This window comes from Malus domestica, chromosome 03 (genome assembly GCF_042453785.1).
Source record: "Malus domestica chromosome 03, GDT2T_hap1".
NCBI lineage: Eukaryota > Viridiplantae > Streptophyta > Magnoliopsida > Rosales > Rosaceae > Malus > Malus domestica.
In genome coordinates, this window is record NC_091663.1 from 10,330,714 (window position 1) to 10,346,765 (window position 16,052).

A 16,052-nucleotide genomic window follows, 5' to 3' on the forward strand; every position below is an offset into this window, starting at 1 on the left:
GCTAAAGATTAGTTTTCAGATAACATTCAAGAAATTGAGTAAGGAATATCCTTAATTATCGGTCCCCCAACTTGACCGCCTTAAAAACAAAGGAAGGTATACATAGAATTGAACGTATACCAAAATTTACAAAAGCAATCATTCAAGTGCTTATCTTTGTTCTATCACAAAGTAGATTATAATAGTGCAAGTACATGTTAATACGCAAAGAGGAGCGCTAGGATCGATCAGTGTTGCAGTCTCGACCCCACTTGCCCTGGATGTCCCAAAAGCAAGAATGATATGATTAACCGATACAAATGTGAATGATTTATCCTAACATTTTAAATTATGCAAACTTTATTTTGTATCAACGGCGGAGTCAGAAATCGATGAGTGAGTTAAGCAAAAATTATTACTACGAAATCAAATATTCATCTTTTTTTTTTTGCCTACATAAAGTTAAACAATAATAAACTTGAAAGTAAATTTAAGGTAAGAAGTTCATCTCCAACCGAATGATCTAGAGGGCTAGAGGGCTAAAAATAGCCTGAAAATCGTCTCCAACCTAGGGCTAGGCCAGAGGGTTGTGGAATCTGAGAGGGCCCCACAGAATCGGAGAGAGCTGGCCAGAAAAATCATCTTTCATGTCGGTTATAACCGACAAGAATACGTTTATATTATTTAATATAAATGTATTCATGTCGGTTATCTTAAGAAAACAACGGCTAGCTAACGTCAGCTTGTCGTTGCATTTGAAATTTTTTTTTACATTATTATTATTATTATTATTTTTTATTTACAAAAGTTTTCCTATAACTGACACACCCCGTCCCGAAGGAGGGCGTGCTGGCCGTCACGTGAGAGTGACGTAACCATTTACATAGTTCAGAAGCTTTAAAAAAAATTTCCAATTACTAAGATGACACACCCGAGGGTGAGTCCTACTTTTGTGAATTCTGTCAGAACACCGTTGGATTCCTCGTGGCCACCAAAGCTCTGCTAACTTGAACCTGGAGGGGCGCAAAACAAAATTGAGTGGGTCAGTAAAACAAAGTTTTTCGAAAACTTTTCATTTAAAATATTTCTAACCCCTCACCGTAAAACCTGTATACTTTCCCAGAAAATAGCATATATATAAACATATATATAAGCAAAAATCTCAAATCTCAAACCTTTAACACTTTTCAGAAAAATATATATATATAACCATATGAAATCTCAAAACTTGAATCCCAAATCTTTAACATTTTTCAAGAAAAACATGCCATGCCATAAATCAAAATATAAATCAGGTGAAATAAGGAATCAATCGGAGACCCTGCAGTTGGTCCTATACGATTAATTCAATAGCTCAATATCTCACTAAGCCGGAGTCACCACAGTGACCTATACGGCCCTACTCTGCACATCACTCGGAACTACGTAAGGTAGTCTGTACGATGAAAGGTGTAAAAATACGCTCTAGTGCTTCTCTCATCAATCATCAGCGCGCATAACTAAGATCACCCACTAGTCGGAATCACGCCTAGTGATCTATACGACTAGCATGTCGGAACCCTCACATGGTCTGTACGACATCCACCTACTTGGATCCAAGGCGAGCGTGCGGTGTGGTGAATAAAATAAGCACTAACACCTAGGGTGCAGGTTATGAGCTTGAAACATCTTATCAACAATCAATTAAATGAATAATGAACTCACCTGACTTACCTGTGCCTCCACAGCACCATGCAACATGTATGCATCATATATCAATCATATAACTCATGTGAAATTCACCTTTTCCAAATAATTCTATGCATGGCATTTTCAAAACATAATTTCGTATAAATTCATCTTCTGGGAAAAATTTATAGTATAAAGGTAATACGAAAACAAAACTGCCCACTCACCTGGAGTTCGCTCAACAACTCCCTAGCACCACACATCAAGGCGTCATGAAGATTAGCGCCTAGAACAATAATCAAACCCAACCTCAGAAATCCTGCCGATAGAATACATAACTTATATAAGACACGTCACTACGTAGTTCGATCCGGATGATCTGCAATTCAGATTTCAAATCCGAAACTTCCAGAGGTCCACAATATACCTCTAGGACAACATCCTAAAATTTCGTTACCATCCAACGGTCGGATCTCCGTCAATTTCCAAAACTAAGTGACGGTTAACATTCTATTTTATGAACTTACAATTCCAATTCCGGAATATCCGTAAATCGGATTCCCAATCCGTAAGTTCCTATAATCCTCAAATATTACGTATTACAACGTATCAAAGTTTGATGACGATCCAACGGTCGGATCGTCAATTCACATTTTCACCTAACCCCGAATCGTAACCAACTTAGGTTCAATTATTCAATTTACGTCCATCAATTATCAAAACAGAACCTAGAACCTTAATCACAAGCTAATAATGACATTGGCGGCCATTGGCCACACGCCGCCGCGCGGGCCGCCGCGGGTGGCGGTTGGCCGCCCCCGGCTCGCCGGAAAATTCAACTATTTCCAAAAATTACCAAAATTTGCAGATTTGAAGATCTCAATGAGTAGAACAACTTTCATACCTGAGACCAAGGCCAATTTGGCCTGGAAGTGCTTCAATTTCACCAAAACCGTGAAGAACCCTAGAATTTGGGTGTTTCCAATTCGACCTTCAAACTTGTTCCAACGCCTCAATTACCTCTTGGGCTTTGTTCTAGGTCCTAAAGGAATGCTAAAGGTGTTAGTAATTGAAAGAAAACATTTCAAAATTTGGAGAATTTAAACAAAAGGGTCGCGGCACCCGTAGGGGTGTTCTTCGCGAAATCACAACGAAATTCAATGATTCTTGGGGTGAAACGTAAAGAGGGAAGGCCTAGATGATGATTAGGAGTGGTACCTTGACTCAATTCGTCGGAAATTTGGACGGAAATGGCGAAAACCCGCCGATTTGGAAGCTTGGGTCGCGCGGGTCAAGGGTGACCCATTCCTCCTGTTCCCCCGCGCACCACTCTCCCTCCTTTCCCTCCTTTCCGTCCCCTGATTGGTCAGCTTCTTCCTCTCCCTTCTTCTGGTTTGCTCTCACCTTCTTCTTCTCCGATTGGGCATTTCTGCCCAGTCTCTTCTTCTTTTCTGTTTTCTGTTTCTTCTTCTCATACACATACACACACCAAAAACCTTTCCCTCATCCCAGCCATCCATTTCATTCATCAATAAATCTGGGCCGTCCAATTTCATGAAAGAATTTCTATATTTTACTAAAATTATAATTCCTTAAAATTCCAAATTTCAAACGTTAATAACTTCTTCGATATAACTCCAAATCACGAACCGTCTGCGCCCACACGTCCGTAACGACGAGTACTACGAGGATATGTCAAGAAAACAAATCTTAGATGGCATGACACAACGATTAACCTCGAATGATGTGCGTGCCTCGAAGGGCATTTTTGTAAAATCCTTTATTAAAACTTTAAAAATTCTTAAAATTAGGGACGGGCTGTCACAATAACTTCTATTTTTCATTTTTTTTAAATTCTATTTTTTTTCCTGTAACTTTTATTTTACAAAATTTGTTTCATATTTTTTTTTAAATTCTATTTTTTCCTATAACTTCTATTTCACAAAATTTGTTTCATATTCTTTTTAAATTATATTTTTTTTCCTAGAACTTCTATTTTACAAAATTTGTTTCATATTTTTTTTTAAATTATATTTTTTTCCTATAACTTCTTAAGCCATTATACAACATTAAATTAAATTAAGTAACATGAAACAACATTAAACAATATGAAACAACATTACATAACATTAACCAACATACAAATTATACAACATAAAAAAAAACATTTAACAACATGAAACCTAAACAACATTTTTAAAAACATTTAACAACATAAAATTTAAACACCTACTCCATGCTTCTTTTGGCCCAAAGATGTGCAACAAGATCCTGTTGTAGGTACTTGTTTGTGGCATGAGAACGTATCATTCTATAGCGTCTCATGTACTCATTTATAGAGATACTGCCAATTCTTGGATTGAAAGGCAAATTAGGCCCATCATATATTTTTGCACGAGCCCTTCTTGACCTATTGGGATCTTCTTGGTCGTCATCAGACTCTCCATTAATATACCCATCTCGCTTATCCTCCACTATCGTATTGTGTAATATGATGCAAGACATGATGATGGAGTCCAAATTTTCTCGACTCCACCCTTTTGCCGATTCGCTGACGATCTTCCACCATGCTTGTAGAATACCGAAAGCTCTCTCAACATCTTTCCGGTATGCCTTTTGGTGTAAGGTAAACAACTTTTCTGTGCCATTCCTAGGGTTTGGAATTGCTTGGACAAGTGTCGCCCACTTTGGGTAGATGTCATCTACCAAGTAATACCCCATATTGTATTGACGACCGTTGACGTAGTAGTCAAGTTGAGGTGCCTTACCTTCCATTAAGTTATTGAAGAGGGCTGAACGCCCAAGAATTGTAATGTCATTTTGGGATCCAGGGACTCCAAAGAAAGCATGCCAGATCTATGTGTCATATGAGGCAACCACCTCTAACACAACAATTGGCTTTCTTGACCTTCTGCTAAAGCCTCATTTCCATCCAGTGGGACAGTCCTTCCAATCCCAATGCATGCAGTCTAATGACCCTATCATGCCCGGAAAGCCACAGTCTTCAGCTTTGCAAATGAGCCTATTTAGATCTTCTTGATTTGGTTCGCGAAGGTACTCGTCTTTGTAAACCTGAACAATTGTGTCACAAAATTGTTCAAGAGTATCAAGGCATGTAGACTCAGACATACCATGGGTTTCATCCATCGAATCAGCTGGGGAGTCATAGTCCAGCATTCAGAGTGCAACAGTAACCTTTTAATGAGGTGAGAAACCAAGGTGGCCTGCTCTGTCCTGCTTCTGTCGAAAGTATGGATTGACCTGCTGGACATCACGAAGTAAACGCTCGAAGACATAACGCCTTATCCCGAAGCGACGTTTGAAATCCTCTTTTGTGTACACCGAGTTAGGGTTGAAGTAGTTGTTCATCAGATTGGCATGCGTCATCGCTCTATTTCGTGGTTTGTAAAAGCGACATGCAACAGAGCCACCCCATTGAGGTTGTTCCTCAGTTAGCTGACACACCCTAGCCGCAGCCATGGCTGCTGCTATGTTTTGTTTGTTGTGCCTTACTTGAACTTCTTCATTAGACTCCTCATCTTCTCGTCTCATTTGCGCTCATTTTGCTTCTTTTTTAGAATTGGATGAAGACCCCCAGTTGGAATCCGAAGAGAATCCAAAGTTGGAATTCATTGCAAACTTGAATTGAAATAGATTGAATTCAAAGTTATGTGAATTATAGCCTAATATCCACCCTATTTATAGCAAAAAAAAAAATCAAATCTAACGGCTAGCTGACGTCACCATGATGTCAGCTACCAACGGCTAGCTGACGTCACTTAGTCGTTGGATTTGAATTTAAGTTGTTGTAGTTTTTAAATTCAAGTTAATGTTGTTTTTAAATTTTATTTGTAGTTTTTAAATTTTATTCGTCGTTTTTAAATTAAGTTGTAGTTTTTAAATATAAGTTGTAATTTTTGAATTTAAGTTGTTGTAGTTTTTAAATTTAAATAATAAATTATGTTTAGCCCTTTGACCCTCGGTTGGAGACGGTTTTTTGTGACAAAGCTAAAACGAGCCTTATGACCCTTTGGCCCTCGGTTGGAGACGAAGGTAAATATGGTCCTGTACTGTTCATTAAAATATTAATATCTTGGAGGGCCAGAGGGCTAAAACGAGCCATCTGGCCAGCCATCAGTTGAAGATGGCCTTATAGTCTATTTTTAAGGCTTCTAGCCTTCAAAACTTTAAAATGAATAAAATAAGACACCGTTGTGGTATAAAAGTTTTAATTTATTACTACTAAATTTTAGTATTGGTTAAAATGATGAATTTATTTAACATTTCTTATTTTCCCTAAAAATAGGGATTCAGGCTCTTCATTTGCTATGTGGGCTATGACAATTAAAAAAATAAGATGGCCTAAATGTTTAGTGTTTCAAGCTTAAAGAGCTAAAACTCTTCCAATGTTATAACCCACAGAAACCTTGTACTTGGCTCTGCCAATGCTTTGTATTTTAATTAGCAATTTGACAACAATTAATCAGGTAGGAATGTTATTCCAATATATTTTCTCTGTTGTTGGGCTGATCCTCCAGATAACGAGACTATGTTAAAAAGATTGGAGATCAAAAGAAACTGGTGATTTAGTAATTTAGTAGGCTAAGTGTCTGATGGGGATGATATGATCTTTTATGATTCTGTAAGTCATCATATCTGCCGCCACGTGCACTATCACTTTGTGCACCCATTTCTCTTTCTATATGATTTCTTTTCACTAAGCAATTTAGTATTCATAGGTAAAAATAACTCTGCTTTTCGTTATGTAAGCTAGGTCAATTTCGTAGGTTAAAAGGATTCACTCTTTTCAAGTAAGAAGTCAAGTAATATCATTTTAAAAGATTTTTAATGTAATTGTCATTCAGACTATTATTAATATTACTAGTTTATATGTTATAATATAGACAGTCATCGTGATTAATATACTTGAACATAATAGGTCAGATTCATTGTTATTTTGTAACATGGGCCTCTCTAGAGTGCCTTTTGGCCTTGTGGACAGGTTGCTCCAGCAACCCAATTGCCTGCCAAAGTGGTTCCAGCCCATTCAGGCTATTGGGCTGAAGGGGAGCCCAAGGGAGAGCTCAGGCGCATGTCCAAGGCTCGAGCGCCTAAGGGAGAGTGATGCAAGGCTAACGTTAGCCATGTTCTAAAAAAATTTGCATCAGGCACGTGGCCAACAAGCGTGCATAGGGGCGGCTCTCCGACACATTTTCAGACGCTGGGACCCGCATGCCAGCCCCACTCAAATACCATTGAATATGGACCGTTGATTTCCAAATCAATGGTCCAGGTTTTTAGGTTTAAAAAAAAGGAAATAAACCAAAAATGTTACGATGGGCTACGTGTCACATTCTGGAATGTTAGATTTCAAATTTTTTGTAATCCAACGATCCAAATTAATTAAGTTAATAAATTTTAATTTTTTTTTCTTCTATAAGTACCTTACCATTTTCTCTCACCTTACACCACATTTGAAGATTTTCAACGATTCTAAACAGGTAAGGACATGTCGCGCGACGGAATTGGTTAAAAATCTTATCGTAATCTATCCACAAAAATTGTATTTTCAGATAATGACATCTGACGTGACCAGATCAGTTAAAAATCCTATTCGAAATTAAAATCAAATTATTTTTTATTTTTTTATAAAATAAAAAATACTAATATTTTATTGCCTATTGTCATAGCTATTCAGTTTAGGGGTGAAGATGCAAAATGCAGTTACTATTCACTTGAGGAGATTCAATTGCCCATTGTCTTGGAGAGCCTTTACACATTGAAACTGCTCTAATGCAATGATCCGAAAAAAGATTTAAACATCTAAAAGTTTGGATATTGAACATTTATTTTAGTATAAACTCCAACCTCACAATAGATATAATATGTATTTAAAAGAGTACAAATAGATCAAAAGACGGAATTGGATTCCATTCGGATTAACTTTGTGGGGATTCTAGAGATCCCCACATCTTAGTCATTCATCGTGTATCGGGCGGTTAGAAATCATTTTTGACTTTTTTTATTTAAAATTAAACACAAATTGTATCTGACGAAAACTGGTTACACGATGTACGGTGAACGGTTAGGATGTGAGGATTCCTAGGATCCCCACAAGTGGATCCGGAGAGGATCCTCTTCCTCAAAAGACAATCACAAAAGCCTGTCAAGATCTATGTATAAGAGTTCATCCCAAATTCAAGGATCCTAGGATCCTCACAAAAATGATCCGGAGAGGATCCTCATTGCAAACCCAATATTCCAATTGGATACCACTTTAACACTCTCAAATTGCTTTGTTGAATATCAAATTTGAGATTTATGTCATGAGCGCATATGCGTGTGTGTGTGCGTGCGTATATATAAGTTATTGGCACTCTAAAAATCTCATTTTGCACTTAAAATCTTCTAAAATTAGAAGGAAAAATACACTTGTGATGAGTGTAGAATGAGATTTTTGAAGTGCTAATAACAATTATATATATATATATATATATATATATATATATTCATTAGTTTATTTGAAATCATGTGCTAGAATAATAGCACCGACTATGTGAGATCAAATCAATGATAGAGATCATAAAGAAGTCACGCGCAAAATGAATGTAAAAGATTTGAAGTCGTAGCCGTATTATTGAGATTCTGAAAGGTCGAACCATATGCAACGTTCCCAATAACTTGTGTCAAACTAAAATGAGAAGAACCTCCTTTTATTAAAAAGAATAAGGTCATGATGTATTGGTATTTCTCTTTAAAAAGATAAAACTAGTTACAATATTAATTCATTTTAAGATAAGGTTATTTTCGGACGTGGCACTCGATGACCCACTTTTATCTCAGACCGACATTAAATTGTTATCATGTAGTTAATGGCTTAATTATTGTTGTTGATATAACATCTGTTTATTCACGTGACGCTGATTTAACGTGTATGTAACAAAAACATAACCGACCAGGTGCTTTATAAGATGAGGAGAGCTAGTGTCATGGTTGAAATCAGGCACCCTTGTGACCCTCCTCACTAAGATCCGAGGCTCCTCCACGCCCTTTTCTCCTTTGAAGTAGTCATTTATAAATTCTTCTCTCATGCCTTTTATAACACTCATATGACGCATTTCTAGTCCCACCTGTCTAACATTTTGTGATCTATTTCTTAGTTACTTTATTGGAATTTGGAAGTTCCTCACTAAAAAACATTCCTAAGTGATCAGGGGTGACTCTCAATGGATCGAATGATAAGACGAAAAAATGTTGGAGTGGGCAAAGTATGTACGATGAAGTGGGTGAGAGTTAGCGTGTCCATAAAAATGACGGGAGTCCGAGCGCACTATGAATGTGACACTCACTGCTGAGGACGAAGGAAAGAGTGATAGAGTGGCAGAGTAGGCAGAAGTAGGCCACCCCTCTCCACTCCACCCCACCACCACCTTTTGCCATAAATATGCATTCATAAGCATCTTCAATCTCCCTTTCCTCTCCTTTACTGCTACTCCTACTTGATTTTCCCTTCCCTTCCCTCCTTTCCTCCCCACTCCCTCACACACCCCAAGAAACCTACATCTCCATAACCCAAAATTCCAATTTCTTTCTTTGTTTCCTTTTCTTTCTTTTGTTTTAATCACTTTATTTTTCCCCTTTTGTGGGTTTATTTTTTAGATTGGGATGTGTAGGCTTGTTGTTTGAAGGGTGTTCTGATTGGGTTTTGTTTGGTTTGTGGGATTGTAGAGAGTGAGAGAATGGGAACTGAGGAAGAAAAGCATGATCATGATAAAAAATCATGCCAAGGGCAAGGAGAAGTTGTTGTGCCACTTCACAAGGTACAAACTTTCTGCTTCTATGTACAGTTTACAATTTAACTCACTTTGTAATCCAGCAATCACCATTTCCCCCGTGTTTTGAGCTAATCATGAGCTAGATTATAAGTATTATACCCCTTCATTTACCTCGGATGATTAATTAATTGCGTTTTTCTTGTGTTTCTTTGGATCATCTGTTTCTGATGATCTTGTTCTCTGTTATCTCATAAGCCAAAGAAAAAATAAACATGAAGTTAGGGACTCTGTCCAAAAAGTTTTATCTTCTTTTCTTTGATTGATGAGTATTGTGAATCCTAGAACACCATTGCGCTTGGAGTTCCCCAAACATGAACATGTGCAATTATTTTAAAATCATCATCCTGTAAGTAAACTGGAATAACATTTCGTACTCTGAAGGACAAATTGTGGGTGTCTTGCCAAAATGAGTAGCTGGGATTTTAGTATCTCTCAATAATCTTAGCCGCATCCAGTTTAAGTAGTTTTTAGTACAAATGTGAGTGCGCGTGAATCTAAATCGAATGATAAATTGTTTTATGTGTTTATGATAATACAGACTATGGTAACATACCTAGTAGTTGTGCATTTAAACATACCCATGTTGTATTACTACTACTCTCCAAGTTCAAACAATTTAAAGCTACAATGTGTTGGATTTAAATTGTGAAATTGGCTGATATAAGAAATTCATAGCTGCGGAAGTTTTCTAGTGTATATTCAGTTATTAAACGATTCACATCACTGAACTACACTGCAGAGTAGGCCCCTGATCCCCATTTGTCGGAAACAATGGGGATCCCTCTCATGCAGCTGCCTGCAGACACACACACATGCACAGATCACCGAAACAGGAATCTCTGTATATAAATGATACAAGGAAATATACCTAAATCTAGTTCAGAAAAGATTGATCAAGTACATCAGATATTACTGATTGTGATTCTGTCCATTATGTTTCATGGATGAATCTGTTTTCTTTTTCCCTGATTAATTTCTGCCTACAAAAAGAAATCGTACGTAAAAATCTTGGAAAACATTTTCGAATAATGGATACAAAAATGTAGGTTCTAAGCTAGCTGTATGAGTTATTACTTAATACAACACTTCTGTCTGATACAGCTGGTTACTTCTCTCTTTCAGAACGGCTATCTTTTCTAATAATATTAATTATTGAAAAACCTGGAAGAAGAAAAGATTGCTAAGCTGGAAAATAAACATATATATGTATATGTATATATATTGCCTTCTGCTTCTATTTTACATCCTCTTCAATTCATTTTATGTCCTCGTTTGTTCAGGTTGAAGATTCAGTAGGAGTAGCTGAAGAAGCACCCCAAGTTCATCCATGGAAGCGACAAAATCTCCACCTGGAGATACCCACGAGAACATCCGAAGATTGTGTCAAGGATTTTGTTGCAATAAAGATGCCTCCAACACCAAGTCCTACTCCTAGGAAAGTGAATTTTCTTTTGACACCTGGTTCTGTAGACGGAAGAATGAGTGATTCGCCAGTGCCCTCTTCAGCAAAAGGCAAATCATCTATAAAATCTATTTTTCCAAAACTAAGCTTCAAGTATCGAAGTTCTGCTGATGCCGAGAAGGCGTCCAACCTAGCTGCAGAAGGTTCGTCTACAGGAGCTCGGAAGAAAGCTTCCATCTCAAGGTCACTGTCTCTCACAAAACTATTCACGCCGAGGATGAAGACAACATCATCGCTACCTGTAACTCCAATTGCACTTGCACACCGAGAATATGCACATGGCGGAAGTGTTGGTGGCTCTCTGTATTCAATTGTAAGTTCTGGACATTATTGTTCAAGAATGTCTAATCGAACCTAGTTGATCAACCCACCCACCACGTGGTTGTTAGCATACATGTTAACTAGGCCATCAAACATCTCAGTCATGTCCATCTATAAACATGTGTATTATACAGTCGTGTTTCTTTTATCTTACAGAGGAAAGAATCCCGAAGACAGATAGCTCGCTCACTTTCAGTCCCAGTCAACCATAAAGAAATGAACTTAAAGATGATGGATTCATTTTTCCGTGTAATTCCTTCAACTCCTCGAGTCAAGGAAGGGGATGGTGTATCGATTAGTTCCCCAACAGTAGATGCTGGTATTTTTATTGTCTACGATTATGTCATGAACACTGAATCCTGATCAAGTTTTATATGCTAACGTTTCTGACTTATAACTTTGTTGTATAACAAATTTGCTTAGGCTATTTTTTTAATTCTTTATCTTATTACTCTCATGGTTCGGGGAAAGATGATGATAATGGTGAAGACATACCGGAGAAAGAGGCCGTCTGTAGAATTTGTCTAGTGGAACTGTGTGAAGGGGGTGAGACCCTCAAAATGGAATGCAGTTGCAAAGGCGAACTTGCTCTGGCCCACCAAGAATGTGCTATTAAATGGTTTAGCATCAAAGGTAACAAGACGTGTGATGTTTGTAAGCAAGAGGTTCAAAACCTGCCTGTCACTCTATTACGAATTCAAAGTGTTCGAGCTCGAAATGCTGGAGCAAGTCTATATGAGCAGGAAGATGCTAATGGGTTCAGGCAAGTGTCTTTGCATATATACAGTTTTTATTGTTCAATGCCTCACAAACAAACCTGCTTGTTTAATTATCTTGCATCCCATAAGCTCAATAAAAGGATTATGCTGAAAAAATGTTCCATGGAAAAACATTCATGCGCTGATATTGTTAGTTCATATCTTTTCAGGGTTTGGCAGGAAGTGCCTGTGCTTGTCATTGTCAGCATGCTTGCCTACTTTTGTTTTCTTGAACAGCTCCTGGTAAGATTGGAAATCAAAACTGCGGAGCTTGGCATTTTATAATTTTCTGACTCCTTCATAATATGTATGTTCACTGCAGGTGGAGAAGATGGGTACTGGAGCAATTGCCATCTCTCTTCCATTTTCTTGTGTACTGGGTCTTCTCTCATCCGTGACTTCATCAACCATGGGTAGGCTGGCAATCATCATTTCTCTTTAATTTGTGCAATCTTCTGGTGCTAATTTGTGGTGTGAAAAACATAAGTTCTAAGTTTATAGGTTACAAGTAATTCTAACATGCATCGCCCCGAAGGCAACTAGTTACGAGAGCAATCATCTAATGTTAGAATGTAAGCCATGATATATTTTCATGCAACCGTGGCAGTGAATTGTTACCATATTCTTTTACGGCTTATAGATTGTTGATTCACCACACTAACTTTTGAATCTTCTTTGTTCAGTGAAAAGAAGATTTGTTTGGGTTTACGCATCGGTTCAGTTTGCTCTGGTCGTTCTATTTGCACATATATTTTACTCTTTGGTAAGAAACTTTTTCCACAGCAAGTTCTCTTCTTTGTTTTTCATAGGTTCATCCCGCACTTTTCTTTTAATCGAAGTGGAACCTAAACGACCCCTTATTTATAGTTATTCTGCTCAGTGTGGCTTACAGACCTTTATGCACATAAATCAGATCATAAATATCGATGAACTTTTTGCACTAGTATGAACACTAAATGGCCTTGTGCTAGTTTTTGGACCTTTAATCCCTTTGGGACAACAAGCATCCGATATCCCAAGATCTACGTTTATTTGGAGACAATATGCTGCAGTTCTTTTCCGAATTTCTTGTTGAAATAACTCTAGCATTCCAAGTCCCATCATCTTATGTGAATGTGTGTTAAATACTTTTGCATTATATTGTGGCTTCAGGTCCACGTGCAAGCAGTTCTTTGTATTCTCCTCGCAACATTTGCTGGGTTGGGAGTCGCAATAAGTGGGAGTTCCATTATTGTCGAGTTCTTGAGATGGAGAAGAAGATGGCAAACTGCGTCTGGGCAACGCCAGATGTCCTAGTTGTTGGCATGACCAGACCAGTTTCCAGGAACCATAAATTCACACAGGAGTGACCAATCGTTACTGTAAGGTCATCAATGGTTGATATCACGTGAGTAAACTTATAGCGGAGATAAGAGTTTTGATAATTTTTGTAATATATCCTGGAATTTTGTACGCTTCCCACTTTTAACACAAGATTTTATAGCCTCAAAATTATAGCAGTGGTAATACCAAGTGTAATTAGACGTGTTTTAGTTAGAGCGATTGGAGCATTAGTTTCTGAACTCGTGCTCGAGCTTCAACTTTAGAAAGCACAAAATACTTATGCTGTATTGATTAACAATCATTGCCTGTTCGACCAAAAGTGTTACAAAAAATCGCTACTGTTCCATTTCCATTTAATTTCTGAAGTTTACAACATACAATAAAGTGCAACCCACTTTGACGACGCCGTTCATCCTACTTGTTCATTCTTTTAGTTAATTTCTGCAGGCAAATTCATCAATACAATTATAATATAAAGTTATTGCGATCGTCTCGATGTGCTGAGATCTCTATAATTTCAACTGGCAATGATTTTTTGTTACGTTTTCTTTTAATTTGCACATCAAGAAAACCTTCATGTTAGTCGCTCCAGAAAGTTTAAGCATTTTGATTTCCGGACTAAATAATTAATATAATATTATGAAAATCCAAGACAATGATCTTGGTTGGTTTGAAAAGTAAAGGCACATTGGCAATTATTCAAGACCTTGTTTTATGGAATAAGTATTCAAGTCATAATTTGTTGGATGGTATTTAGCTTGATCTAAAAACAATATTGCTCAAAGTCTTACTTGACATGAATCAAGTGCTTAATCTTTGAGTTGACACCATGAACTAATTAAAATGAGTTGAGCTAACTCGGTGAATATGAATATTATATTATTAGTAACATCGTAGATTGAATATTTCTTCTTTATTCAGTAGTGGAATAAATGTTACGGTTATATAGAGTTTTAACTTTTCTAATGTCGAAGCTACACGTATAATGCATGCATGGTTTTTAAAACAGACCTTCTTCGACACTTACCTTGATAATTAAAAAAATAAATGTTATGGGTTACATAGCATTTAATTTTTCTGATGTCGAAGCTACACATAATAATACATGCATTGTTCTTAAAACGGACTTTTTTCGATACTTACCTTGATAATTAAAAAAGTAAATGTTACGGTTATACAGTGTTTAACTTTTATGATGTCGAAGCTACACGTATAATGCATGTATAGTTCTTAAAACAAACTTTCTTCGACACTTACCTTGATAATCAAAAAAGTAAATGTTACGGTTATACAACGTTTAACTTTTCTAATCTCGAAGCCACACATATAATGCATGCATGGTTCTTAAAACAGACTTTCTTCGACACTTAACTTGATAATCAAAAAAGTAAATGTTACGGTTATACAACGTTTAACTTTTCTAATCTCGAAGCCACACATATAATGCATGCATGGTTCTTAAAATAGACTTTCTTTGACACTTACCTTGACAATTAATGAAATAAATGTTACGGTTACAAAACATTTAACTTTTTATTTCGAAGCTATACATATAATGCTTGCATGGTTTTTGAAACGGACTTTCTTTGACACTTACCTTGATATAACCAATGAAATAAATATTACGGTTGCTCAGAGTTCAACTTTTCTGATGCCGAAGCTACACGTATAATGCATGCATGGTTTTTGAAATGGACTTTCTTCGACACTCACCTTGATAATTCATGTGACCTTATCTCTATTGTGCTTATCCATTCCAAGGCCTCGCTCTATAAAAATCATCTTTCCCAACAGGATGTGAAATCACATTTTGTACTGCGCTGTAAGCAACACACATGAGCTGGTGCTTAAGGACCTTGTTAGAACTTGTGGTACTTACCCAAGTTCATAACAATTCTTGGAAATGGGTGGCATGGGAGGAAGAAAGGAAAGGCACGGATCGATCCTAGTGTCTTCCGGGTAGGTTTGCTGTCGGTGGTGCTCGAGGGTCGGTTTCCAATCCTCTTCTGCACCTTCCAGACTGCGACCTCGACAGCTAACAGAAGACGAAGCGCGGTCCTTAAGGTCATGACTCCAACCTTCTCTTGGAGAAAGAGCCACAAGGTAATATGCAATTTGCATAATGCGGAGGGAGTTATGCAGAAATAAACGAGATTTAAATTCTAACCTCTTCTAACAAAATGAAGACTCAAGTGTAACTGCATGAAATGATCATGGAACAGCTTAATATGTTTGTTGAAATAGTGATAGTTTTACTAGAAAATGTAACGTAACGAGGTGCTACCATCCACTAGTTTTCTTTTTTCTTTATCATGGGGCAACTCTGATTTGTCAAGAAACCTAATGAAACGCCATGTAATTTGCTTCTTTGAAGGAAAACCAACCAGCATATTAGATGTACTGCTTGAGGAATAGAATAAAATATTGTGTTGTAAATTTGAGCTGGCGCCATGAGCTAATTCTATGAATGGAATGTTTTTCTATCGTAACAGTGTGGATTGAATATTTCTTTTTTATTCACGAGTGAAATAAATATTACGTTTACAAAGTTAAACTGTTCTAATTAATGTCGAAATTACACGCATAATGCTTACTCTATTATATAAGTTATCTTTTGCAACAAGATGTGAAATCACATTTCTTATTGCATTGTAACCAAAAATGGCGAAAATAAAGATATTGTTTGGTAACTATCATGTACATGTG

At 37.1% G+C, this 16,052-nt stretch overlaps 2 protein-coding genes and 1 long non-coding RNA gene across 3 annotated transcripts; 1 reads left to right on the plus strand and 2 right to left on the minus strand.

The window, feature by feature from the left end:
• Positions 1-728: 728 nt before the first annotated feature.
• Positions 729-3,160, minus strand: LOC139194427 (uncharacterized). The gene is made up of 4 exons (XR_011579247.1): positions 2,866-3,160; positions 2,552-2,689; positions 1,875-1,933; positions 729-992 (listed from the first exon to the last, which is right to left on the minus strand). It is a non-coding gene; the product is annotated as an uncharacterized lncRNA (long non-coding RNA).
• Positions 3,161-4,569: 1,409 nt separating this feature from the next.
• LOC139194647 (uncharacterized) lies at positions 4,570-5,199 on the minus strand. The gene is made up of 2 exons (XM_070819541.1): positions 4,909-5,199; positions 4,570-4,719 (listed from the first exon to the last, which is right to left on the minus strand). The coding sequence occupies exons 1-2, from the start codon at positions 5,197-5,199 to the stop codon at positions 4,570-4,572; spliced, it is 441 nt and encodes a 146-aa protein (XP_070675642.1).
• A 3,786-nt stretch (positions 5,200-8,985) lies between these two features.
• LOC103422843 (uncharacterized) lies at positions 8,986-13,749 on the plus strand. The gene is made up of 8 exons (XM_008360897.4): positions 8,986-9,467; positions 10,763-11,257; positions 11,422-11,584; positions 11,737-12,028; positions 12,194-12,266; positions 12,346-12,436; positions 12,707-12,786; positions 13,176-13,749. The coding sequence occupies exons 1-8, from the start codon at positions 9,387-9,389 to the stop codon at positions 13,317-13,319; spliced, it is 1,419 nt and encodes a 472-aa protein (XP_008359119.3). The 5' UTR covers positions 8,986-9,386; the 3' UTR covers positions 13,320-13,749.
• Positions 13,750-16,052: the final 2,303 nt, after the last annotated feature.